The sequence below is a fragment of the Misgurnus anguillicaudatus genome, chromosome 25 (genome assembly GCF_027580225.2).
Source record: "Misgurnus anguillicaudatus chromosome 25, ASM2758022v2, whole genome shotgun sequence".
Classification (NCBI taxonomy): domain Eukaryota; kingdom Metazoa; phylum Chordata; class Actinopteri; order Cypriniformes; family Cobitidae; genus Misgurnus; species Misgurnus anguillicaudatus.
In genome coordinates this window covers 7,580,146-7,606,787 of record NC_073361.2, presented here as the reverse complement: position 1 = coordinate 7,606,787, position 26,642 = coordinate 7,580,146, and the positions used below count along the sequence as shown (strand labels likewise).

General features: G+C 38.9%; 1 protein-coding gene and 20 non-coding genes across 22 annotated transcripts in view; 1 reads left to right on the top strand and 20 right to left on the bottom strand.

Moving 5' to 3' along the window:
• The first annotated feature begins 11,022 nt into the window (after window positions 1-11,022).
• Window positions 11,023-26,642, top strand: part of LOC129426409 (phospholipid scramblase 2) — a 61,018-nt gene continuing 45,398 nt past the window's right edge. Inside the window, exons 1-4 of one of the 2 annotated variants that reach the window (XM_055182673.2) lie at window positions 11,023-11,241; window positions 14,014-14,097; window positions 14,193-14,231; window positions 14,357-14,577. In XM_055182673.2, the coding sequence (XP_055038648.2) occupies window positions 14,067-14,097; window positions 14,193-14,231; window positions 14,357-14,577 (291 nt within the window). In that variant the 5' untranslated portion in view covers window positions 11,023-11,241; window positions 14,014-14,066. Of the gene's footprint in view, window positions 11,242-14,013; window positions 14,098-14,188; window positions 14,232-14,356; window positions 14,578-26,642 lie in introns of both variants that reach the window. The other variant, XM_055182672.2, reaches the window with a different exon arrangement.
• trnaa-cgc (transfer RNA alanine (anticodon CGC)) lies at window positions 17,514-17,588 on the bottom strand. Its single transcript has one exon. It is a non-coding gene; the product is annotated as a tRNA-Ala (tRNA).
• trnaa-ugc (transfer RNA alanine (anticodon UGC)) lies at window positions 17,952-18,023 on the bottom strand. Its single transcript has one exon. It is a non-coding gene; the product is annotated as a tRNA-Ala (tRNA).
• Window positions 18,155-18,226, bottom strand: trnaa-ugc (transfer RNA alanine (anticodon UGC)). Its single transcript has one exon. It is a non-coding gene; the product is annotated as a tRNA-Ala (tRNA).
• trnaa-cgc (transfer RNA alanine (anticodon CGC)) lies at window positions 18,345-18,416 on the bottom strand. Its single transcript has one exon. It is a non-coding gene; the product is annotated as a tRNA-Ala (tRNA).
• On the bottom strand, window positions 18,781-18,852 carry trnaa-ugc (transfer RNA alanine (anticodon UGC)). The gene has a single exon. It is a non-coding gene; the product is annotated as a tRNA-Ala (tRNA).
• Window positions 19,000-19,071, bottom strand: trnaa-ugc (transfer RNA alanine (anticodon UGC)). The gene has a single exon. It is a non-coding gene; the product is annotated as a tRNA-Ala (tRNA).
• trnaa-cgc (transfer RNA alanine (anticodon CGC)) lies at window positions 19,647-19,718 on the bottom strand. Its single transcript has one exon. It is a non-coding gene; the product is annotated as a tRNA-Ala (tRNA).
• Window positions 20,077-20,148, bottom strand: trnaa-ugc (transfer RNA alanine (anticodon UGC)). Its single transcript has one exon. It is a non-coding gene; the product is annotated as a tRNA-Ala (tRNA).
• On the bottom strand, window positions 20,933-21,004 carry trnaa-cgc (transfer RNA alanine (anticodon CGC)). The gene has a single exon. It is a non-coding gene; the product is annotated as a tRNA-Ala (tRNA).
• On the bottom strand, window positions 21,369-21,440 carry trnaa-ugc (transfer RNA alanine (anticodon UGC)). The gene has a single exon. It is a non-coding gene; the product is annotated as a tRNA-Ala (tRNA).
• On the bottom strand, window positions 21,572-21,643 carry trnaa-ugc (transfer RNA alanine (anticodon UGC)). The gene has a single exon. It is a non-coding gene; the product is annotated as a tRNA-Ala (tRNA).
• Window positions 22,227-22,299, bottom strand: trnaa-ugc (transfer RNA alanine (anticodon UGC)). Its single transcript has one exon. It is a non-coding gene; the product is annotated as a tRNA-Ala (tRNA).
• trnaa-ugc (transfer RNA alanine (anticodon UGC)) lies at window positions 23,969-24,040 on the bottom strand. Its single transcript has one exon. It is a non-coding gene; the product is annotated as a tRNA-Ala (tRNA).
• trnaa-cgc (transfer RNA alanine (anticodon CGC)) lies at window positions 24,399-24,470 on the bottom strand. Its single transcript has one exon. It is a non-coding gene; the product is annotated as a tRNA-Ala (tRNA).
• Window positions 24,602-24,673, bottom strand: trnaa-agc (transfer RNA alanine (anticodon AGC)). Its single transcript has one exon. It is a non-coding gene; the product is annotated as a tRNA-Ala (tRNA).
• trnaa-ugc (transfer RNA alanine (anticodon UGC)) lies at window positions 24,805-24,876 on the bottom strand. Its single transcript has one exon. It is a non-coding gene; the product is annotated as a tRNA-Ala (tRNA).
• Window positions 25,009-25,080, bottom strand: trnaa-cgc (transfer RNA alanine (anticodon CGC)). The gene has a single exon. It is a non-coding gene; the product is annotated as a tRNA-Ala (tRNA).
• On the bottom strand, window positions 25,228-25,299 carry trnaa-ugc (transfer RNA alanine (anticodon UGC)). The gene has a single exon. It is a non-coding gene; the product is annotated as a tRNA-Ala (tRNA).
• trnaa-cgc (transfer RNA alanine (anticodon CGC)) lies at window positions 25,663-25,734 on the bottom strand. The gene has a single exon. It is a non-coding gene; the product is annotated as a tRNA-Ala (tRNA).
• trnaa-ugc (transfer RNA alanine (anticodon UGC)) lies at window positions 26,099-26,170 on the bottom strand. The gene has a single exon. It is a non-coding gene; the product is annotated as a tRNA-Ala (tRNA).

Genomic DNA, 26,642 nt, shown 5'->3' with positions numbered 1-26,642 from the left:
GAGACTGTGTGTGTGTGTGTGTGTCTGTGTGTGTCTGTGTGTGTGTATGTTTGTATATTTAAGTAGGCGCACGTGCGGTGACGCGATAAGCGTCTGGTCCGAACTTAACTTACTGTTTGTTTAGTGGTCTGATTAGTTGCTGAAATTGAACTCGTCGAAAATAACAAATGTTTTGGGTTCCTATGTAATCTACGTGTTATTTATTCTTCGCTGAGTTTACCGGAAGTTGCGTGATGACCACGAAAGCCGTTTTTTTATGTTGTTACTGCTGAAACCATCTACATATATATATATATATATATATATATATATATATATAGTGGTTCCCAAACTGGGGGCATGACATGATGCTATGCTGTGCAATCAAACCTTAGAAAATGATAGCTACCAACCAGATTTAGATTGTTTTATGTCATGAATTTTCATTGAAGGGGGCCACGAAGGGATGCACGCTGAAAAGTTTGAGAGCCAATGATTTTAGGTATCATTTACGCACAAACAATGTACGCTGAATTACATGCTAAAGTTTACAATTTGTGAGCAATGCAAAGTATGAGCAAAACCAATAGTGATGCTTGCCGTCGTGACACGATCTTGACCTGTAATCTTGATCTACTGAAACATTTAGCGCAGTTCCATCGTGGTCTGTCTTCTGTACACACAGCTGTGAATACTGTCTTTGTACTGTTAGCGTTGTGTGTGTGTGCGTGTTTGGCGAGCCTATTGGCCCCTGCTCCATTCAACAAACTTCACACCGATCTTAGCCTCTTCTCACCAAAGAGGGACTCCTCCTCGCAGGGCATAAATTAAGCCCACAAAAAGCAGAGAGGAAAAAAGACCAGCCAGGAAGTAATTTTCATCTCCTATTAGCACGTTCTTTCATAACACAACGGGAAAACAGTTTGGGCGATGAGGACAGAGGGGATTGCGTGTTTTTCTCACACTATAAAGATATTTTCACGCCCATGTATAGCAATAAAACATCCCCTGTTAATTAAACTGGGGACACTATATGTTATTTTAATGAGTGTCACAAGAGCCCTGGTTAATGCGTCTATGATTCTTGGAGTGTTTGGGTGGAAGAGGAACACTTTACTACCGACTTATAGTACTAGATGCTTCGTCAAACCAGCACGCTGTCCTACTTCTCTAAAGCATAAAAACCCTTACATTATCACGCACATATGTACGTACCTACGTAAGATTCCTTTTTTAACACGAAATTTAGGTAAAGCGATAATGCGACATGCAAAGTGCTTTAATGAGGTCACAACATGCCCACTCATCAAAGCGTTTTACGGAGCATGTGTTGCTACGTTTTAATTGTCTTTGAAAAACATCGTAAAAAGCGACGCTACAATTTCATTGTACGCGGATGTGCACAGGACCATATGGCTGCACACATATTTTCTCATTTCATACATGTTTCTTTTTGACATCAATAATTCCTCGGCATCCAGTAGCGTCTGGACCGCTTCCAAAGCAATTATAAAGTTGCCGTGGAAACAGAGGCCGCCTGCCAAAATGAACCATACTGTCTCCGCTCTGCAAAAAAGAAGACACCAAGACAAAGAAAGAGCAGATACAATACAAAGATGACAGCATATCTGTGTATCGTTGCTATGATAATTCCTGAATGCGCCTAATGTTGTTTTACTAGACTAGACATACTTATAGCGGACTCAGTGCAATTGCACTTTCCTTCTTTAGGGCAGCGAAGGGTTGGAGGCAACGTTGTTAGGGGTTAGAGTAATGTATTGTAACCTTATGCTAAGCTAATGAACAGGAAGATGGCCCAGTAATGGATACACTTTTACATTTATCTTTTTGAGACTCATTATATGGGTTTGTGACAACCTCGTTAGGATTGGCCGCCAGATTACCCAAGTGAATAAAGCACAGACCCCTCATATGCTCAAATACACACACAAACTCACTTTCTGTGGTGCGTACTTAGACAACATGTCATGCTTTTAAAGGAACCCCGATGACTCTGTGTGTTTGTTCAGTTGGTGTTTTGGGTTTGGCTTCCATCTCTGAGATGTTGCATAATGTTGTTTGATCATAACTTGACAAAAAGGGTGCAAATCTCTGTACCTTGACAGCTTAATTAATAATTTATACTTTGCACTGTTCCTTCGTTTATGTATGCACCTGTGAATACAAATATGGAATATGCTAAAATATTTAGTGGCACTTTGCATGAAAGTGTACATACAGTCAATTGAATATGTTTTCGTACGCTCATTGCTGTAGACCCTGCTCGATCTTACGCTCTCATTAGAGCTACATGCAGAGATCAATATTTGCATTCCAGGAAAGCAGTCATCATTTAACACAACTTTAATGAGCTTGGAAGTTTCATTTACATATTTACACTCATCTGATGGAAAGAAGGTATGTAAATGTGTGTTTTTATGTATCTGTGTGAAGACTAAAAAGACTGTCGAAATTGCCTTTTCTCAGATTTCTCAATGGCTGTAAATTCAAACATCTACGTTTATGCAAAGGTTTGCTTGTTAGGTTTTTTTTTTGCAATCCCCAAGCTCCAGCTGAATGTGACCCAAGTTAGTTTGGTCCTCACGTGTGTTTTCTGCTTCTGTGATAGTGTAAACAGCAAACCTCATTGAATCTGATGCGGTTTGCTGCTTTCATATGTGGAGAGAAATTAGAAATGCATCTGATTTTTACAATGTGATTTTAGTGTAAACACGCAGGTTAAAATTCTTAAAAGTGTATTATTGATTTAAAGTCACCATGAAACGGAAGTCGCGATTGCCTTATTTTCCACAAAACTGGCTTCTGAAATGAAATAAGGTACAGTAGGGCTGGATTTGAATTTGTTCATCGAAATCTGATTGGATCATTTAAAGTTGGGTCGTGTTGCTAATTGCTAATCCCAGTGATCTTTTCCCGGACCCCGCCCACCTGCCATAGAGACAGAGCGCAGCGCGTCATAACCTGAAAACCACGCCCACCGGGGGGGAAACAATCCAATCGTCTCCATTGACTTTGTATTGAGAGAGGCCGCCTCCTTGTCATTTCTGGCTTATAACAAAAACAGAATAATGCCTTAAAGCTGCTGTGTGACAATATGTACAGCTAACAAGCCAAAGAACCCAGAACTGCGTCCACTAGGGGGAAACGTAGTCGGCGATCCACTTTTTTCTCCTCAAAGGCAGGGTTTTACGGCTCGACAGTTTATAAAAATGTGTTTCTGGGTTCTTTGGCTTGTTAGCAGTACATATTGTCTCACAGCAGCTTTTAGGCATTATTCTGTTTTTTGTTATAAGCCAGAAATCACAAGGACGCGGCCTCTCGCAATATATTAAAATATTCTATATAGAATTTTTCTGGTTGCTTTTTTATTAAAAGGTTTGTTTTTATCAAATTCCTCTTCTAATTCACTTCATTCGCGATAAAAAAAGGAAACACAGCACACACGTCACTACGGCAAGCAGCAGGTGTCCAGCTTGACTGCTCCGTCTTCAGCTCCTCCCTCGACTGCAAACGCAAACCTCGGCGATCGGTCTGCGCAGCGCCGGATGATCTCGACCACACCTATCGTTTTGAGGAGGGGAGGAGATTTGCGTTTTTGATTAAAGATTATGAGGGCACATACATTTTTAAAAAACAATGAAGCTCACAAATAAGTCATTTGTAAAAAAAAAAATACCACAATATTACAAAACAAATTACAGTTTTTCATTTTTATTTGTCGCATTTAAACATTCATTGAGATTGCATACTAGATTTAACATAAAAAATGAAAGACAGCAAAAACATGCACTGGCACAGTTGGCAAGATAATAGTTTCATGTGCCCTCTTTTCATGTTACATTAAATAGTTCAACCTCAATGTCAATGTGAACTCCAACAATGAAATTCAACAAAATGATTCAAACAGAAATTGGATTGGTCAAGTATGTAAGATCAAATATTAAAAATGTGCCTCTATCACAGCCTATTGCTCTTATTCAGGACTGACTCTTTGTTAATGAATGAATGAATGAATGAACTTAATTCTCCACAGAAGCACACAACACACTGCACTGTTTATAGTGGAAAGAAATACAATTAGTTAAATGTGGTGCATGCATACCAAAGGAAACACTGATCACCTGAATGGTGACTTCACAAAAAAACAATAATTTACAACAAAAAAAATCAATAATGTAACAAAGAAAACTCTAAGAAATGTTATAATCAACTGGTTTATATGTCATACCAGTTGTTATTCTTAGACCAAAAATAAATCAATCTTAATTTCCAGGTGCAAGGGCTTATGGGTATTCCTCACAGCATTTTGAACTGATAAGTTAATTGCACTTGATTTTTTTAAATTTATGGATTATGTAAGTTAATAAGTTAAATAAACACAGATAGTTAAGTTATGGATCCAAAATGCAAAATTTAAGTCATGATTGCATGAGTTTTTAAGTACAAACAGCATTAGGGCTTTCAGTGTGTAAGATTTTTAGGAAAGTTCTCTTTTGGTTAAAATGTTCCTCTCATTGTTATTATTATTATTATTATTATTATTATTATTATTATCATTATCATCATCATCATCATCATTAATAATAGTAATACTACTACAAATACTAATAATAATAGTAATAATAATAATAGTAATAGTAATATGAATAATACTATGAATAATAATAATAATAATAATTATTATTATTATTATTATTATTATTATTATTATTATTATTATTATTATTATTATTATTTTATTAGTATTATGCAAACCAGTTATGATTGTAAACAAATGGCTAACACCAAAAATGTAGCCAAACCGGAAACCACTTAAATAGTGCATAAATATATAGGCTCCTGTATAGCTCAGTGGTAAAAATGTGCTGGGTTTGAACCCAAGGAACACACATAATGATAAAAAACAAATGTATATTGTAATGCACTGTAAGTCAATTTGGGAAAGTGTCTGCCAAATGCGTAAATGTAAATAAAGTTTATTGTCTAAAGTTAAAACATTAAAACATTCTGTCCTCTCACTTCTAAAACGATTGCCCCTGTTTCATATAATAAGTAATTAATGTCCATTGCAAACATCAAAACAAATACAGTAGTGTCATCTACAGTAGTACTCATTAACTGAACCAGAATTATTCTGTTGGGCTAAAAACAGGAACAGATTCTATAAACAGCCTAAAACTTATTGCCATTACCAGCATCTTCAGCACCAGCTGAGAGGATTTTTAGCCTACTTTCCCAGAAGCGGAGGAGAGACTTTTTAGCCAGACAAGTTTAATCATGAGACCACACAGTGCCTGTTTGCTAACAAAATGGTCTCTGACCTCATAATTTTGAAAAGTTATCATGCCCTGCTGTAGTTGCCTAGAATTATGTAGGACAGACATTAGATGCTTCGCCACTGAATCACGGTTAAATGCACCCTATTTCAGTCTAGCAAGTCATGGTATCTATCTTTATAGTGCTCTCTGTTTCAAAGTAGATTTACAGTAACGTTAATTCATTATTGAAAATGCCTGTAACAGTATGTTTTGTATAAATGTTAGACACTTTATGCACTTAAAGGGATAGTTCATCCCCCAAAAACAAAAAATGATATCATAATTTCCTTACCTTCGTGTTAACGTCTAAACCTGTTTTTGTCTTCTGTTCTGTTAAACACAAGAGAAGTTATTTTTGATAAATAATGGTAACCACACAATACCCTTTGACTTCCATAGTAGAAAAAACACAAATACTATAAAAGTCAATGGCTTCTGTCAACTGTGTGCTTATCATCTATGAACAAAATTTTTTCTTTTGTGTTCTTTTGTGTTTAGAACAACATGAGGGTGAGGGAATTATGACAGTATTTTCATTTTTGGGTGAACTATCGCTTTAATGGCACTTACAGCCCATTATAGACAAGACAATGACTATATTCAGCTCAAAACAGTACAGATTTTGATTCAGTTCAGTATAGGTGTCAATGTTGTAAAACATCTCAAGCAGCTAAAATGAACAGCAGTCAAACAGAGTCTAAACAGCTAACAGACTAGTCTAAGCATAAGTTACAAAAAGTAATCCTTTGTTTAGATGTTCAGTATGTTTAGACACTGTATAGAATATGTCATAGACCTGTTTTGTTTAACCTCCTATTGATTAGTGTCGTAAAAATAAATAAATAAATAAATAAATAATAATAATAATAAATAAAACTAATATATATTTTAAATAATTTCAACAGTGCAGTTCTTTGAGTAAATTCCATATACTTATTTACTGTACACCCGAGGTTCCTTATTTTTAACATTGTCATGCCAATAAAATTAGATAATTAATATTGTTTTTATATTGTTAAATTGTATTGTATTTCAGTTACAGATTTTATTTATGACACTTGGACCCGACTACAAACCCACACAATTGAGTTTTTTTCTTCTTCTCCAATTCTTATGCTTTTAACTGTAGTGTTAGCTCAATACTGCACTCTTGTGTCCACTGTATAAATATTGTCCCAAGACACCATGTGGAAAAACACTAAACATGCAATGTATAAGTAAATCTCTGTGTAAGTAAAAGTAAAACTGTATAAACTGGTCATATACAGTATTTACCATATTTTCTTAATGACAATTATTGGATCTTTTCAAATGAATGAATAAATAAAATAATTATAATAATAATTATAACAACAACTTAGCATAAAGTCAATACAGACAGCATATAAATTACACACAGTACCAATGTATGCTTACCAATATTAAATGTGATTTACTTTTTTGTACATTACTTTAACTTATACTGGCGTCATTCACAAATGCATGACCTTTTTTTTTAGGAACAATTTTGAATATCATTGTAAATCCTTTATCAGAAACCTTGATTGTGTATACTTGATGTCTAACATGGGTGCTGAATGTGCACATATCCTTTTAGAGCATAATATCTGGGGATGATTTAAGTTTTTACCCACAGCAATCCTGTTACAACCTGTCCTGGACCACAGGTTGTGTTTATTATGGACGAACTTTTGATAAAGGAAAATATTGCAGACACTTAGTGTTAATGTTTAAACATCTAGGTTTGACTTTAAATATGAATCAGACTAAATTTATGGCGTTAAAATCTCAACAAATAATGACTAAGTTGTTAATATTATTTTACAAATCAATTAAAATGATATTTAATCCTTGTTTGCAATTTGAGGTGACTCTTCCAACTCGGGTCTTTCTGGATTTGTATTTAGTAATGAAGAATGGCGAATGCATGCACTGCTCTTGAATATTACTTAGCAGGCGGTACTTGTAACTAATGCATAGTTAATATTCATAAGATTACAAGCGAAAAGCCAATCAAATAGAGACAGAGCGCCGTTATGCAAATTTGAAAACCACGCCCACCGGGGGGGAAATCAATCCAACCGTCTCCATTGAGTTTGTATTGCGAGAAGCCGCCTCCTTGTCATTTCTGGCTTATAACAAAAAACTGAATAATGCCTAAAAGCTGCTTTGGGACAATATGTACAGCCAACAAGCCAAAGAACCCAGAAACAAGCCCCTATAAGCTGTCGAGCCGCAAAACCCAGCCTTCAAGGGAGAAAAAAGTGGATCGCCGACTGCGTTTCCCCCTAGTGGACGCGGTTCTGCTGGTGGAGGTGCTGTGGGGGGTTGCCTGTGTCCGTTTTTGTGTCTTTAAGCGCTCGTTTTTTGGGGTCGACAGCTTATAAAAACTTATTTACAGATTAAACTTAAAAACAGAATAATACCTAAAAGCTGCTGTGTGACAAGGTGTACATCTAACACGCCAAAAAAATAAATAAATAATTTTTTATAAGCTGTCGACTTCAAAAAACGAGCGTCTAGACACAGAAATGGAAACAGGCAACCCCTCATAGCACTCCCACTAGTAAAACTGCGTCCAATAGGGGGAAACGCAATCGGCGATCCACTTTATTCTCCTTAAAGACTGGGTTTTACGGCTCGACAGCTTATAAAAACTTATTTCTGTGTTCTTTGGCTTGTTAGCTGTACATATTGTCCCAAAGCAGCTTTTAGGCATTATTCAGTTTTTTGTTATAAGCCAGAAATGACAAGGAGGCGACCTTTTGCAATACAAAGTCAATGGAGACTGTTGAGCCGTTTCCCAATGTCAAGGATACTTCCTTGGCAGGACTAGTCCTTTCAAGTCACTTCCTTTAGAGACTAGGCGAGGCTCCTTTTAAGCATTCGGAGAACACGTTAAATGGAACAGGCTAGCAAGTGCACGTCATTGCGTCATTACGTGATTGAAAGGTGTGCTTTCGGTGCTGCGCGCATAGGATTGTGGGTGATTTCAGCGCGTGAAGAGCGCGAAGGATACAAATTTGCATCCTTTCCTGTATATGGGATATTTCTCGAACGAAGGACTCAGTCCTTGGCTGAAATTTCAAGGATCCTCGACATTGGAACAGTCCTTCGACGGACGTCGATGACGTAGCATCCTCGAAATTCTAGCTTCCGAGGATCCTTCCTTGACATTGAGAAACGGCTTTGGATTAGGCTTGTTTGAGATGCAGCTTGCCTTGCCTGAAATTCAGACGAGAGCAGACGGATGCAGTAAGGGGAGGAGTGAAAAAAGAGCTTTTAAGTCAGACACTTCACCAATCTCGCAGACTCGCAGTCCAGTCGACTACAAACGTCAGCATAGGCAGAGATCACGTTCGCGTATTTTATCGCGGATTAAATAGATGCAACTTAAATACCAATAAATTAATTTACATAAAAATGTTTATAAGGAGAATCAACGAAGGTGAACTGTTCGTTACTGGAAAAGGTTACTTAGTTAATGTTGGGATGAATAAATCTAGTGGTAATACAAATTCGTTTCTGTTGTGTGAAATATAAACAGCTCACAGTACAAATAAATCAACACCAATACAGAAGTTTACAGGAATTCATAAAAAATATAAATGTCAAATGTCAAAGAACAATTGAATTAATATAAAAACTACTACAGGAATTAGAGTTTTTAGAATTAACAAGTCATCAGCTGACATAACCTGGCCAATGAGCATTAAGCTGTGTCCTCAGCAAGTCTTTTCCCATCGTGCTTTTCGTCAACGCAGTCGGTGGAGAGCAACTGCGCTCGGCTGTAGAATCCGACGAGCCCGCCTCTCCATCGCGAGAGTTATTTTGCACACGTCAGCGTGACATCAGAGCAAGTCGGACGTAAGTCGGACACTTTTCTAACCGACATGCATCTTGCGCGGATCACCGGTGATCGATTCTGCGCAGAATTTGCTCATCTCAAACAAGCCCATTCCTTTCCCCCCCGGTGGGCGTGGCTTTCAGGTTGTGACGCGCTGCGCTCTGTCTCTATAGAGTGCCGAAGTAATGGCGTCACTCTGTAGGCCAAAACGCGGAAGTGAGGTAGCATTTTAGCACTACGGGTTCCCTCGCCCTGAAGTCTATGGGTTTTTTGAATGGGTTTTTGCTAAATCGCCTGAAATAAGGTATGTGGTTAACAAAACCTCTAAATATTTTCACGTTTTGTTCTATGACATAAAATACACCAGTTATAATCTGCTTGTGATTTTTTTAAACTTTATTGTGCCTTAAAAACGGTGGTTGCTAACAAGTTGCTAATAGGGACTACATCCTTGGCGGGGAGTTTAGACGTCATCATGACAGGAAATCTGTCACTAGCCTTTCAGCCTCACGTTCTCAGAAGTTTACCTTTCAGTTAACATACATAGCGTTATATATTTAGTCTTTTCAAATAGTAGTTTTTCCAAATATTGTTGTACTGTGGAGAGACTGTAGTTTGACATGTTTTGTTTTGTCCGGAGACAAAGTTTACTTATTTTATGAAAATAAAGATGTTTACTACAAAACGTGCTGCAATGTTTCTGTGGATCAGTGATTGGAGCAATTTGTTAACTTTTGTTTAATTCCCAGAGAACGCGCTGATATCTATAGCTTGAATGCACTGTAAGTCCCTTGTCTAACAAATACCAAAAATTAAATGTTATACTATTGTAACTATACACCAGTCAGCTCACAGTAATGTGAGATACAATTTACTACACAGGCTCTCACATTGGGGCTTGTGGATTACCAGGTAAAAATATATAGAAAATGTGAACAAAATTAGTATATATGGTTTATTTAGAGAACATATATGGTTTAATTATAATATATTGTATTTAAGCATTGATGCTATTGGACAATTCTCTTTAAATTTAACATATATAATTATATATAACTATTATATTAAATGTTTGGAATTTAACTGTGTTTTGTTTGTTCAGAGATTGTATAGTTATCTTAAAACTATTGTATTTTTTTCTGGCGAATTAGCAAATGGTATGCAAACATACAATCAAACATAATACAGTGAAATATAATTTTTAATGTTTATTTGGGGCACAATGATAATATTAAGGTTTATATAAACTAACGAAATAATTAAACTAATAAATAAATAAAACATTAACAAAAAATCACGCGTAAACAAAATTTCTAACATTTTTGGAAATAACGAATGTGCAATATTTCTCATGAAAAAGTGGATAAGTGTCCATAAACAGCGCAGATCACAATGAGCGAGCGTGCTTTTTTAAATAAAGTTTGAGGAAGCTTGATGATGACGTTGATCCGCGACCGGTGCGCTGTAGTCCGTTTATAGCATACCGTTAGCATTTTATATCTGACGGCTTTATTTAGGCTTCAAAATGTATAAATTTTCGTTTAACTTATAAAGATTATCTTGATAGACAAAACGTGTAAGGTTCATAACTCTTTGTTGAACACAGATCTTATTTTTTGCGATTTTCCAAAAGTCTATGGGAAAAATGAATGGCTTTTCGATCGAGGGAACCCATGCGCCGCTAACTTCCGGGTTGGCCTACAAAGTGACGTCATGACTTCGGCACTCTATAAGATTACAGGGCGAACGTCAGGTTACGTAATCAGTAATAATGAAGCAATGGGTGTTGATTTCAGAACGATCAGCATGATGGCGTACGACATCAAAATAAGGCGCAATTTTAATATTATAATCCAATCGTCAATACGCCAAATTGTCTACCATAGTAGGATTTGTCATAGACAGTAAAAGAAAGGGATTTGTTGATTCTCTTCCGGGATATCTCAACTAAAGCGTAAGATGACAGAGGAGCTTTTGACCACGTGGGAAGTATTTTAGCCAATCATATACGTTGTTCAATATGGGGCTGACATTCCCAAGGCAACCCGTTATACTGCTTATCATAAGACGAAGCAGGTGGGTTTTTATCCTATAAACAGATTTACAAAGCAAAAATAGCACTTTTGTACATGTCGTTATGTTTATAAACTTTGGTTTTGTTTAGTTTAAGTGCTGTAATAGTTGAGTTATTACAGGCCGATCAGATTTGAGCGCACTTACTGCGTGAGATTAACTGTTGTGATTCCTCTAACGTTAGGTCTACACATAGCTTGAAATCAGATTTGTGATATTTATTTATTGTTTCCAAGTTTTTTATTATAGTAATTTCATAACTAACATATTTAGTATCTAGTATCATATTTAGGTTTATGTTTGTCAGTCGTTTAGATTTAAATGTCTTAGATCTGATTGTCTGTCGATGGGATAATGATTGTATGAAAGATATTGTGCTACAGTATATGGAAGTTAATGTAAATACATTTTATTGTAATCATATATTTATCCTTATAGTTGATGTTGATTCATTTATTTATCCATGTATTGCGTTTTATTCTTTTAGTGAACTATGGGTTAGTGAAGGTAGTTTAATATGTTAAACATATGCAACAGTCTGACAATGACAACTCAACACCCATAAACCTTTCCATGAAAAATAAAACCCCACAATTTTCTCTAAAATAACTTGAAACTAACCAAATGAATTGTAATCTACTATTGTTTGTTTATTCAATATTTTATAACCCTAACATATATATATATATATATATATATATATATATATATATATATATATATATATATATGAAGAGTTTGGTTCCAAAACGCAATAAACGCCATTTTTGAAAAAAATGAGTTACTGCCAAAATCAGCATTATATCAGGTCAGTAGTTAAAAGTAAATTCTTAATTTTACGCAAAATCCAATATCCGCCGTGTTATTCTGTCATCTTTTCTCCCTTTTTTCCCAAAATGCAATAAACGCCACTCCCCCTTTTTTTACAGAATGCAATATATCCCACAGCGCACCATTCACGCAATGTAAACAAACATGGCGGCGCGCTGAGTACACGGAGTCCTAGTTTTCCTTATCTACTTTGTACTTTGTGATCAACAAACAAAACAAAATAATACTTTAATTGCATTGATAAACCTGTGATGGTTTTCTGTGATGGGAACGAAACGTAAGCCATCAGCATCTAATATTTTCCCTGAGAGGCACTCGGGAGACGGGTGCTTGTTCTCCCGACAGCATCAAGCTTCTCATTGCTACAGGGTTCTTAATATGACAAAGTAAGTGTTTTGATTAATAACATTAATGTTTATATTTTTAATTAGTGTGTACAACTAGTCAACTAAATGAATATAACATGGCAAAGATGAATGCACATTTATATAGGCTATTGATTCAATAGATTTATAGCATTTTGAATAAAAACTTGTCATGGATTTATTGCATTTTGTGGAAAAAATAATCCGTTTTTATAATAAATCTTTGAAAATCAACTTATGGATTTGAATTTTTTATGTTTTTATAACCTAAAGATGCTATGTGAAAGTTTGTAACAGAAAATAGTTGTTTTCATCTTGTCACTTTCTTGGTATAGAAAACACGTTTTTACCAAAATTTGTCAAAATGGATTTATTGCGTTTTGGAACCAAACTCTTCATATATATATATATATATATATATATATATATATATATATATATATATATATATATATATATATACACACACACACACACACACACACACACACACACACACACACACACACACACACCTAAAGGATTATTAGGAACACCATACTAATACTGTGTTTGACCCCCTTTCGCCTTCAGAAAGCATTCTTTAGAAATGTTGGCCCGTATTGATAGGATAGCATCTTGCAGTTGATGGAGATTTGTGGGATGCACATCCAGGGCAAGAAACTCCCGTTCCACCACATCCCAAAGAAGCTCTATTGGGTTAAGATCTGGTGACTGTCGGGGACATTTTAGTACAGTGAATTCATTGTCATGTTAAAGAAACCAATTTGAAATGTTTCGAGCTTTGTGACATGGTGCATTATCCTGCTGGAAGTAGCAAACAGAGGATGGGTACATGGTGGTCATAAAGGGATGGACATGGTCAGAAACAATGCTCAGGTAGGCCGTGGCATTTAAACAATGCCCAATTGGTACTAAGGGGCCTAAAGTGTGCCAAGAAAACATCCCCCACACCATTACACCACCACCACCAGCCTACACAGTGGTAACAAGGCATGATGGATCCATGTTCTCATTCTGTTTAACGCCAAATTCTGACTCTACCATCTGAATGTCTAAACAGAAATAGAGACTCATCAGACCAGGCAACATTTTTCCAGTCTTTAAATGTCCAATTTTGGTGAGCTCGTGCAATTGGTTGATTAGATAGTTGCATTAATGAGAAATTGAACAGGTGTTCCTAAAAACACACACACACACACACACACACACACACACACACACACACACACACACACACACACACATATATATATATATATATATATATATATATATATATATATATATATATATATATATATATATATATATATATATATATATATATATATATATATATATATATATATATATATATATATATATATAGCTTTAAACAACAAAGGAGGTGTTTAAGTGAACATCAAACATTAGAATGAAACGGAGCAGTTACATCACTTTGAATATACACATTATCTTATACATGAATGTATGATATCAACCTAAAATCATATCTTAATTGCTGTTATACTGCACATCTGTAGCTTGTGATAAATCTGATTGCCTATAATATTGAACATATTTATCTTTTCTAAAGGTGACCATGCAGCCTATGAATATGTATATGGTTCCCAATCCAGGGATACCTGGATGTCCACCTGGACTAGAGTACCTAACACAGGTAACTGATATCTCTGAAAAGTAGTAATCTACACTCTATCCTAAATTGTATGTTATTTTATTGTATTATACCTCTTTTCTATCTGTCTTAGATAGATCAGCTTCTAATTAAACAGAAAGTGGAGCTTATTGAAGGTAAAAACTGTATTATATTTACATATGTTTGCCATACAGTATATGCAATACTGTACAATATCTTATTACAATAAACAATAGTGTATTGTACTTAATCAAAATATTGATTGTGTGTTTTTATACAGCTTTGGTAGGCTTCGAGAGCAACAATAAATATGAGATCCGAAACTCCTTGGGGCAGAACGTTTTCTACGCGGTTGAGGAAAATGACTGCCTTACGCGTCAGTGCTGCGGCCCGTTGCGATCTTTCACCATTCGCATCCTCGATAACTTTGGACACGAAGTCATCACAGTCAACCGCCCACTCAAATGCATGTCTTGTTTCTTCCCATGTTGTCTGCAAGAGGTAATCTAAAGTCTGTTTTTTATTTTAAGCATAACAACAAAATAATACGGATCAAACCTTACAAACCAAACGTAACTCTGTGACTCTTCTTTTAAAAGGATAGTTCACCCAAAAGTTTAAACTCTGTCATCATTTTCTCATCCTCATGTAATCTGTATGAATTTTTTTTTCTGATGAACACAAATTGATGGTAAGCACACAGCTGATTGTAACCATTGACTTCCATAGTAGAAAAAAACAAATACGATGGAATTCAATGGGTACCCTCAACTATGTGCTTACCATCATTTTTAAACATATCTTCTTCATCATTTATCACAATACTTACTATAATAATATAATATTTGTTTTCCTACTATGGAAGTCAATGATTACAATCAGCTGTGTGCTTACCATCATTTATCAAAATATCTTCTTTTGTGTTCATCAAAATAAAATAAAAACTCATAAAGGTTTAGAACAACATGAGGGTGAGTAAATGATGATAGAATTTTTAATTTTGGGTGAACTATCCCTTTAATGTTTCACTGTGGTGTGGCCACCAAGGGGCAACCTTCCTGTCTCTCTCGTGAATCCAATACAGAAGGAACTTAAACTGCAATTCATTGACTGGCCACTAGAGACAGGCTCCAAAAGCAGTCAATCCCATAGACCCCCATGTTAAAAGGCCCAACTTTACAAGATAAATATATATATATATATATTTACAGGCTGGTACAAAAAGTGGTTTTGGTCTATATGGCTAATTTTGTTCTTTATGACAACTGTGAGGGGGGTGAATTTTTTTGTAAGTCATTCATTTGAATTTTTTAAAGACTTCTACAAAGTTCATGCTGTCACTACCATTGAGCTAGACGGGCATAGGTTCAGCAACCAGCCACCTCAGCTCCACCCATATTCCGCCTCTTTGCTCATTTTTGGTTATCCAGGAGTGGCACGCTCCCAAGATGGCAACAGCCGGCTCTTCCCACTTTTGGGCTTTATAAATGCTCCTCAGAAACCTAAGGGTGATATCACAGACACTACGTTTATGTTTTATACAGTCTATGGTGGCCAATTAGTGGTGACGAATTAGATAACAAAATATCAAACCAAGTGGTATTTAGAGAAAAATATAGCATCGACATACTTTTCAACATTTCGCCACAGAGGTTTGTTATGTATAAGTAATAAATCTATTGCTTTATTTTTTTAAAGGTGCCCTTTCTCTGTCGTTTTTATTGTTTTATACTGTTGTCTGAGGTATGTTGTCTGTTTTGATAGGCCAGCCGCATTGACGACTTGGAAGTGTTTTTATCATAAACCCTTTTGACGCGTGTATAGCAGCGCACGCACACACGTGTTTCTTTTATCATAAACCCTTTCGATGCTTGTGCAGCATGAATTCGCTTGAATTCGTGTCCCTCGGAAGAGAAGTCACCGGCCGCCACTGATAGTGACACATAGCACTAAAGTGTTTTACTCACATAAGCTGCGCCATTCTGTCCAGATCTAATATTGATGGAGTAGCATTTATTTTTAATTGCACTCTCTCTTCAAATCCAGCGTTCTTCTCGACGAAAAACAATGGCCCAAATACGGTATGGTTCACGTTCAGTTGCTGTAACTTGTTAGGAAAACTCATTGAACTACACATGAAGAGTTTCGTTGCAAAACGAGAGAAATCCATTTTTTTTACAGTTTTGTCAAAACATGTTTATTATTATGTTATCATGTTATTATTTTGTTTTATGGTGCTGCTTAGCTGTATTTTTTAAGTTATAAAGGTTTAAATCAAAACAAACCAACTGCAGTTGCATTGAAATTAATTGGAATGCACAACCAAAAAACGAGATTTCTGAACAATTAAAAAAACAGTGGTTATCTCGTTTTGCAACAAAACTCTTCACATATTCTGTGGGCGCGGTCTCAAGTTGGAGAGCTTATGAATAGTAATGAGCTTGATCAATTCAATGTCACACTGAGCAGCTTTTCTAATTGACCTGATTTCTCCGCTTATTTCTTTTCAGTGGCTAGAGCTGAAACAGGAGGTAGAAGTTAATTTTCACATTCAAGACACAACACAAACACATATGGACCTAACACATATAAAAAATACAAGTAAAATGGTTTTATGTGGAAGGGCACTTTTAAGAAGCAAAATTACACTTTTTAGTAAAACTGTTGTGCCGATACAAAATGTTTGTGTTGTTATTAATATTTGATTATTTAGATTGACATCTTAGTGGAGCAGCTAAGTGATATAAACGTTCAGTTAATGATACAAGAGTGAAAATTGGCATGAGCAGTCTCCATGGGTCACTTGACAAGAAAACTGTCCGAGCCACTTGAAATTTCAAGATGGTGGCCATTTTTCAAGATGGCTGGCACCTTAGTGGATCAGTTAAGTGATATAGTGGTTTATTTGGTGATACAAGCATGCAAATTGGCACGAGCAGTCTCTAATGGTCACTAGACAATTAGCCACATACACCTTCTTGTTAATTGAGTCTTTTTGGGTAGCCTATCTTATGCCTAGAATTATTCAAGGAGCTTGATTCTTTTAACTTCCTTCAAAGTTTGATCAATTGTGCATAATGACTCTTTTTAAAATATTTTGGGTCAACCTCTGGCACAGCTTTAAAGCTGAAACTTAACTCAAATCCTATCAGAAGTCCAGAATGTCATTGAAACACACCAGTGGCTTTGCTGTCAGACAAAGAACTACTATACGACTTGTAAAGCACTTACTCAGGTGTTCTTAAACTGGATACGTACTTGGAGATGCTGGGGATTGAACCCAGGACTTCATACATGCAAAGCATGCGCTCTACAACTGAGCTACATCCCCAGCTTTGTAAGCCCAAAAGTGTCTAAGATGTTTAGGGTTTTTCGTCTTACTAGAGGCAAGGAACTTCTATATGACTTGTAAAGCACTTACTCAGGTGTTCTTAAACCGGATAAGATGCTGGGGATTGAACCCAGGACCTCATACATGCGAGGCATGCGCTCTACCACTGAGCTACATCCCCAGCTTGGTATGCTCCAAAGTGGCTAAGATGTTTAGGGTTTTTCGTCTTACTAGAGGCAAGAAGGCGAGACAAGGAACTACTATACGACTTGCAAAATAAGATGCAACAGCAACACTTACTCAGGTGTTCTTATTCCAGAAAAGCACTTGGAGATGCTGGGGTTGAATCCAGGACCTCATACATGCAAAGCATGCTTTACCACTGAGCTACATCCCCATCTTAATAAGCTCCAACGTGGCTAAGATGTTTAGGGCTTTTCGTCTGACTAGAGGCAAGAAGCGGAGACAAGGAACTTCTATACGACTTGCAAAATAAGATGCAACAGCAACACTTACTCAGGTGTTCTTATTCCAGAAAAGCACTTGGAGATGCTGGGGATTGAACCCATGACCTCATACATGCAAAGCATGCGCTCTACCACTGAGCTACATCCCCAGCTTAATGAGCTCCGAAGTGGCTAAGATGTTTAGGGTTTTTCGTCTTACTAGAGGCAAGAAGGCGAGACAAGGAACTACTATACGACTTGTAAAGCACTTACTCAGGTGTTCTTAAACCGGATAAGTACTTGGAGATGCTGGGGATTGAACCCAGGACCTCATACATGCAAAGCATGCGCTCTACCACTGAGCTACATCCCCAGCTTGGTAAGCCCAAAAGTGTCTAAGATGTTTAGGGTTTTTCGTCTTACTAGAGGCAAGGAACTTCTATATGACTTGTAAAGCACTTACTCAGGTGTTCTTAAACCGGATAAGTACTTGGAGATGCTGGGGATTGAACCCAGGACCTCATACATGCGAAGCATGCGCTCTACCACTGAGCTACATCCCCAGCTTGGCACGCTCCAAAGTGGCTAAGATGTTTAGGGTTTTTCGTCTTACTAGAGGCAAGAAGGCGAGACAAGGAACTACTATACGACTTGCAAAATAAGATGAAACAGCAACACTTACTCAGGTGTTCTTATTCCAGAAAAGCACTTGGAGATGCTGGGGATTGAACCCAGGACCTCATACATGCAAAGCATGCTTTACCACTGAGTTACATCCCCATCTTAATAAGCTCCAATGTGGCTAAGATGTTTAGGGCTTTTCGTCTGACTAGAGGCAAGAAGCGGAGACAAGGAACTTCTATACGACTTGCAAAATAAGATGCAACAGCAACACTTACTAAGGTGTTCTTATTCCAGAAAAGCACTTGGAGATGCTGGGGATTGAACCCAGGACCTCATACATGCAAAGCATTCGCTCTACCACTGAGCTACATCCCCAGCTTGGTACGCTCCAAAGTGGCTAAGATGTTTAGGGTTTTTTGTCTTACTAGAGGCAAGAAGGCAAGACAAGGAACTACTATACGACTTGCAAAATAAGATGCAACAGCAACACTTACTCAGGTGTTCTTATTCCAGAAAAGCACTTGGAGATGCTGGGGATTGAACCCAGGACCTCATACATGCAAAGCATGCGCTCTACCACTGAGCTACATCCCCAGCTTGATAAGCTCCAAAGTGGCTAAGATGTTTAGGGTTTTTCGTCTTAGTAGAGGCAAGAAGGCGAGACAAGGAACTACTATACGACTTGCAAAATAAGATGCAACAGCAACACTTACTCAGGTGTTCTTATTCCAGAAAAGCACTTGGAGATGCTGGGGATTGAACCCAGGACCTCATACATGCAAAGCATGCTTTACCACTGAGCTACATCCCCAGCTTAATGAGCTCCAAAGTGGCTAAGATTTTTAGGGTTTTTTGTATTACTAGAGGCAAGACGGCGAGACAAGGAACTACTATACGACTTGCAAAATAAGATGCAACACTTACTCAGGTGTTCTTATTCCAGAAAAGCACTTGGAGATGCTGGGGATTGAACCCAGGACCTCATACATGCAAAGCATGCTTTACCACTGAGCTATATCCCCATCTTAATAAGCTCCAATGTGGCTAAGATGTTTAGGGCTTTTCGTCTGACTAGAGGTAAGATGCAGAGACAAGGAACTTCTATACGACTTGCAAAATAAGACGCAACAGCAACACTTACTCAGGTGTTCTTATTCCAGAAAATCACTTGGAGATGCTGGGGATTGAACCCAGGACCTCATACATGCAAAGCATGCGCTCTACCACTGAGCTACATCCCCAGCTTAATGAGCTCCAAAGTGGCTAAGATGTTTAGGGTTTTTTGTCTTACTAGAGGCAAGAAGGAGAGACAAGGAACTACTATACGACTTGCAAAATAAGATGCAACACTTACTCAGGTGTTCTTATTCCAGAAAAGCACTTGGAGATGCTGGGGATTGAACCCAGGACCTCATACATGCAAAGCATGCTTTACCACTGAGCTACATCCCCATCTTAATAAGCTCCAATGTGGCTAAGATGTTTAGGGCTTTTCGTCTGACTAGAGGTAAGATGCAGAGACAAGGAACTTCTATACGACTTGCAAAATAAGACGCAACAGCAACACTTACTCAGGTGTTCTTATTCCAGAAAATCACTTGGAGATGCTGGGGATTGAACCCAGGACCTCATACATGCAAAGCATGCGCTCTACCACTGAGCTACATCCCCAGCTTAATGAGCTCCAAAGTGGCTAAGATGTTTAGGGTGTTTTGTCTTACTAGAAGCAAGAAGGAGAGACAAGGAACTACTATACGACTTGTAAAGCACTTACTCAGGTGTTCTTATTCCAGAAAAGCACTTGGAGATGCTGGGGATTGAACCCAGGACCTCATACATGCAAAGCATGCTTTACCACTGAGCTACATCCCCATCTTAATAAGCTCCAATGTGGCTAAGATGTTTAGGGCTTTTCGTCTGACTAGAGGCAAGAAGCGGAGACAAGGAACTTCTATACGACTTGCAAAATAAGATAAAACAGCAACACTTACTCAGGTGTTCTTATTCCAGAAAAGCACTTGGAGATGCTGGGGATTGAACCCAGGACCTCATACATGCAAAGCATGCTTTACCACTGAGCTACATCCCCATCTTAATAAGCTCCAAAGTGTCTAAGATGTTTAGGGCTTTTCGTCTTACTAGAGGCAAGAAGGCGAGACAAGGACCTACTATACGACTTGCAAAATAAGATGCAACAGCAACACTTACTCAGGTGTTCTTATTCCAGAAAAGCACTTGGAGATGCTGGGGATTGAACCCCGGCCCTCATACATCCAAAGCATCCGCTCTACCACTGACCTACATCCCCAGCTTGGCACACTCCAAAGTGTCTAAGATGTTTAGGGCTTTTCGTCTGACTAGAGGCAAGAAGCGGAGACAAGGAACTTCTATACGACTTGCAAAATAAGATGCAACAGCAACACTTACTCAGGTGTTCTTATTCCAGAAAAGCACTTGGCAATGCTGGGGATTGAACCCAGGACCTCATACATGCGAAACATGCGCTCTACCACTGAGCTACATCCCCAGCTCGGTACGCTCCAAAGTGTCTAAGATGTTTAGGGTTTTTTGTCTTACTAGAGGCAAGAAGCGGAGACAAGCAACTTCTATACGACTTGCAAAATAAGATACAACAGCAACACTTACTCAGGTGTTCTTATTCCAGAAAAGCACTTGGAGATGCTGGGGATTGAAACCAGGACCTCATACATGCAAAGCATGCTTTACCACTGAGCTACATCCCCATCTTAATAAGCTCCAATGTGGCTAAGATGTTTAGGGCTTTTCGTCTGACTAGAGGCAAGAAGCGGAGACAAGGAACTTCTATACGACTTGCAAAATAAGATGAAACAGCAACACTTACTCAGGTGTTCTTATTCCAGAAAAGCACTTGGAGATGCTGGGGATTGAACCCAGGACCTCATACATGCAAAGCATGCGCTCTACCACTGAGCTACATCCCCAGCTTGATAAGCTCCAAAGTGGCTAAGATGTTTAGGGTTTTTCGTCTTACTAGAGGCAAGAAGGCGAGACAAGGACCTACTATACGACTTGTAAAGCACTTACTCAGGTGTTCTTATTCCTGATAAGTACTTGGAGATGCTGGGGATTGAACCCAGGACCTCATACATGCAAAGCATGCGCTCTACCACTAAGCTACATCCCCAGCTTGATAAGCTCCAAAGTGGCTAAGATGTTTAGGGTTTTTCGTCTTACTAGAGGCAAGAAGGCGAGACAAGGAACTACTATACGACTTGCAAAATAAGATGCAACAGCAACACTTACTTAGGTGTTCTTATTCCAGAAAAGCACTTGGAGATGCTGGGGATTGAACGCAGGACCTCATACATGCAAAGCATGCGCTCTACCACTGAGCTACATCCCCAGCTTGGCACACTCCAAAGTGTCTAAGATGTTTAGGGCTTTTCGTCTTACTAGAGGCAAGAAGGCGAGACAAGGACCTACTATACGACTTGCAAAATAAGATGCAACAGCAACACTTACTCAGGTGTTCTTATTCAAGAAACGCACTTGGAGATGCTGGGGATTGAACCCAGGACCTCATACATGCAAAGCATGCTTTACCACTGAGCTACATCCCCAGCTTAATGAACTCCAATGTGGCTAAGATGTTTAGGGCTTTTCGTGTGACTAGAGGCAAGAAGCGGAGACACGGAACTTCTATACGACTTGCAAAATAAGATGCAACAGCAACACTTATTCAGGTGTTCTTATTCCAGAAAAGCATTTGGAGATGCTGGGGATTTGAACCCAGGACCTCATACATGCAAAGCATGCGCTCTACCACTGAGCTACATCCCCAGCTTGATAAGCTCCAAAGTGGCTAAGATTTTTAGGGTTTTTCGTCTTACTAGAGGCAAGAAGGCGAGAAAAGGAACTACTATACGACTTGCAAAATAAGATGCAACAGTAACACTTACTCAGGTGTTCTTATTCCAGAAAAGAACTTGGAGATGCTGGGGTTGAACCCAGGACCTCATACATGCAAAGCATGCTTTACCACTGAGCTACATCCCCATCTTAATAAGCTCCAATGTGGCTAAGATGTTTAGGGCTTTTCGCCTGACTAGAGGCAAGAAGCGGAGACAAGGAACTTCTATACGACTTGCAAAATAAGATGCAACAGCAACACTTACTCAGGTGTTCTTATTCCAGAAAAGCACTTGGAGATGCTGGGGATTGAACCCAGGTCCTCATACATGCAAAGCATGCTTTACCACTGAGCTACATCCCCATCTTAATAAGCTCCAATGTGGCTAAGATGTTTAGGGCTTTTCGTCTGACTAGAGGCAAGAAGCGGAGACAAGGAACTTCTATACGACTTGCAAAATAAGATGAAACAGCAACACTTACTCAGGTGTTCTTATTCCAGAAAAGCACTTGGAGATGCTGGGGATTGAACCCAGGACCTCATACATGCAAAGCATGCTTTACCACTGAGCTACATCCCCATCTTAATAAGCTACAAAGTGTCTAAGATGTTTAGGGCTTTTCGTCTTACTAGAGGCAAGAAGGCGAGACAAGGACCTACTATACGACTTGCAAAATAAGATGCAACAGCAACACTTACTCAGGTGTTCTTATTCCAGAAAAGCACTTGGAGATGCTGGGGATTGAACCCAGGACCTCATACATGCAAAGCATGCGTCTACCACTGAGCTACATCCCCAGCTTGGCACACTCCAAAGTGTCTAAGATGTTTAGGGCTTTTCGTCTTACTAGAGGCAAGAAGCGGAAACAAGGAACTTCTATACGACTTGCAAAATAAGATGCAACAGCAACACTTACTCAGGTGTTCTTATTCCAGAAAAGCACTTGGAGATGCTGGGGATTGAACCCAGGACCTCATACATGCAAAGCATGCTTTACCACTGAGCTACATCCCCATCTTAATAAGCTCCAATGTGGCTAAGATGTTTAGGGTTTTTTGTCTTACTAGAGGCAAGAAGGCAAGACAAGGAACTACTATACGACTTGCAAAATAAGATGCAACAGCAACACTTACTCAGGTGTTCTTATTCCAGAAAAGCACTTGGAGATGCTGGGGATTGAACGCAGGACCTCATACATGCAAAGCATGCGCTCTACCACTGAGCTACATCCCCAGCTTGGCACGCTCCAAAGTGTCTAAGATGTTTAGGGCTTTTCGTCTTACTAGAGGCAAGAAGGCGAGACAAGGACCTACTATACGACTTGCAAAATAAGATGCAACAGCAACACTTACTCAGGTGTTCTTATTCCAGAAAAGCACTTGGAGATGCTGGGGATTGAACCCAGGACCTCATACATGCAAAGCATGCCGCTACCACTGAGCTACATCCCCAGCTTGATAAGCTCCAAAGTGGCTAAGATTTTTAGGGTTTTTCGTCTTACTAGAGGCAAGAAGGCGAGAAAAGGAACTACTATACGACTTGCAAAATAAGATGCAACAGCAACACTTACTCAGGTGTTCTTATTCCAGAAAAGCATTTGGAGATGCTGGGGATTGAACCCAGGACCTCATACATGCAAAGCATGCGCTCTACCACTGAGCTACATCCCCAGCTTAATGACACCCAAAGTGGCTAAGATGTTTAGTGCTTTTCGTCTGACTAGAGGCAAGAAGCGGAGACAAGGAACATCTATACGACTTGCAAAATAAGATGCAACACTTACTCAGGTGTTCTTATTCAAGAAACGCACTTGGAGATGCTGGGGATTGAACCCAGGACCTCATACATGCAAAGCATGCTTTACCACTGAGCTACATCCCCAGCTTAATGAACTCCAATGTGGCTAAGATGTTTAGGGCTTTTCGTCTGACTAGAGGCAAGAAGCGGAGACAAGGAACTTCTATACGACTTGCAAAATAAGATGCAACAGCAACACTTACTCAGGTGTTCTTATTCCAGAAAAGCACTTGGAGATGCTGGGGATTGAACGCAGGACCTCATACATGCGAAGCATGCGCTCTACCACTGAGCTACATCCCCAGCTTGGTACGCTCCAAAGTGTCTAAGATGTTTAGGGTTTTTTGTCTTTCTAGAGGCAAGAAGGCAAGACAAAGAACTACTATACGACTTGTAAAGCACTTACTCAGGTGTTCTTAAACCGGATAAGTACTTGGAGATGCTGGGGATTGAACCCAGGACCTCATACATGCTAAGCATGCGCTCTACCACTGAGCTACATCCCCAGCTTGATAAGCTCCAAAGTGGCTAAGATGTTTAAGGTTTTTCGTTTTACTAGAGGCAAGAAGCGGAGACAAGGAACTACTATACAACTTGTAAGGCACTTACTCAGGTGTTTTTAAACCGGATAAGTACTTGGAGATGCTGGGGATTGAACCCAGGACCTCATACATGCAAAGCATGCGCTCTACCACTGAGCTACATCCCCATCTTAATAAGCTACAATGTGGCCAAGATGTTTAGGGCTTTTCGTCTGACTAGAGGCAAGAAGCTGAGACAAGGAACGGCTATATGACTTGTAAAGCACTTACTCAGGGGTTTCTTAAACCAGATATGTACATGGAGATGCTGGGGATTGAACCCAGGACCTCATACATGCGAAGCATGCGCTCTACCACTGAGCTACATCCCCAGCTTGTTGAGCTCCAAAGTGGCTAAGATGTTTAGGGTTTTTCGTCTTACTAGAGGCATGAAGGCGAGACAAGGAACTACTATACGACTTGCAAAATAAGATGCAACAGCAACACTTACTCAGGTGTTCTTATTCCAGAAAAGCATTTGGAGATGCTGGGGATTGAACCCAGGACCTCATACATGCAAAGCATGCGCTGTACCACTGAGCTACATCCCCAGCTTAATGACACCCAAAGTGGCTAAGATGTTTAGTGCTTTTCGTCTGACTAGAGGCAAGAAGCGGAGACAAGGAACATCTATACGACTTGCAAAATAAGATGCAACAGCAACACTTACTCAGGTGTTCTTATTCAAGAAACGCACTTGGAGATGCTGGGGATTGAACCCAGGACCTCATACATGCAAAGCATGCTTTACCACTGAGCTACATCCCCAGCTTAATGAACTCCAATGTGGCTAAGATGTTTAGGGCTTTTCGTGTGACTAGAGGCAAGAAGCGGAGACACGGAACTTCTATACGACTTGCAAAATAAGATGCAACAGCAACACTTACTCAGGTGTTCTTATTCCAGAAAACACTTGGAGATGCTGGGGATTGAACCCAGGACCTCATACATGCGAAGCATGCGCTCTACCACTGAGCTACATCCCCAGCTTGGTACGCTCCAAAGTGTCTAAGATGTTTAGGGTTTTTTGTCTTACTAGAGGCAAGAAGCGGAGACAAGCAACTTCTATACGACTTGCAAAATAAGATACAACAGCAACACTTACTCAGGTGTTCTTATTCCAGAAAAGCACTTGGAGATGCTGGGGATTGAACCCAGAACCTCATACATGCTAAGCATGCTTTACCACTGAGCTACATCCCCATCTTAATAAGCTCCAATGTGGCTAAGATGTTTAGGGCTTTTCGTCTGACTAGAGGCAAGAAGCGGAGACAAGGAACTTCTATACGACTTGCAAAATAAGATGAAACAGCAACACTTACTCAGGTGTGCTTATTCCAGAAAAGCACTTGGAGATGCTGGGGATTGAACCCAGGACCTCATACATGCAAAGCATGCGCTCTACCACTGAGCTACATCACCAGCTTGGTAACAAAAAAGTGGCTAAGATGTTTAGGGTTTTTCGTCTAACTAGAGGCAAGAATCGGAGACAAGGAACTACTATACGACTTGCAAAATAAGATGCAACAGCAACACTTACTCAGGTGTTCTTATTCCAGAAAGCACTTGGAGATGCCGGGGATTGAACGCAGGACCTCATTCATGCAAAGCATGCGCTCTACCACTGAGCTACATCCCCAGCTTGGCACGCTCCAAAGTGTCTAAGATGTTTAGGGCTTTTCGTCTTACTAGAGGCAAGAAGGCGAGACAAGGACCTACTATACGACTTGCAAAATAAGATGCAACAGCAACACTTACTCAGGTGTTCTTATTCCAGAAAAGCACTTGGAGATGCTGGGGATTGAACCCAGGACCTCATACATGCAAAGCATGCCGCTACCACTGAGCTACATCCCCAGCTTGATAAGCTCCAAAGTGGCTAAGATTTTTAGGG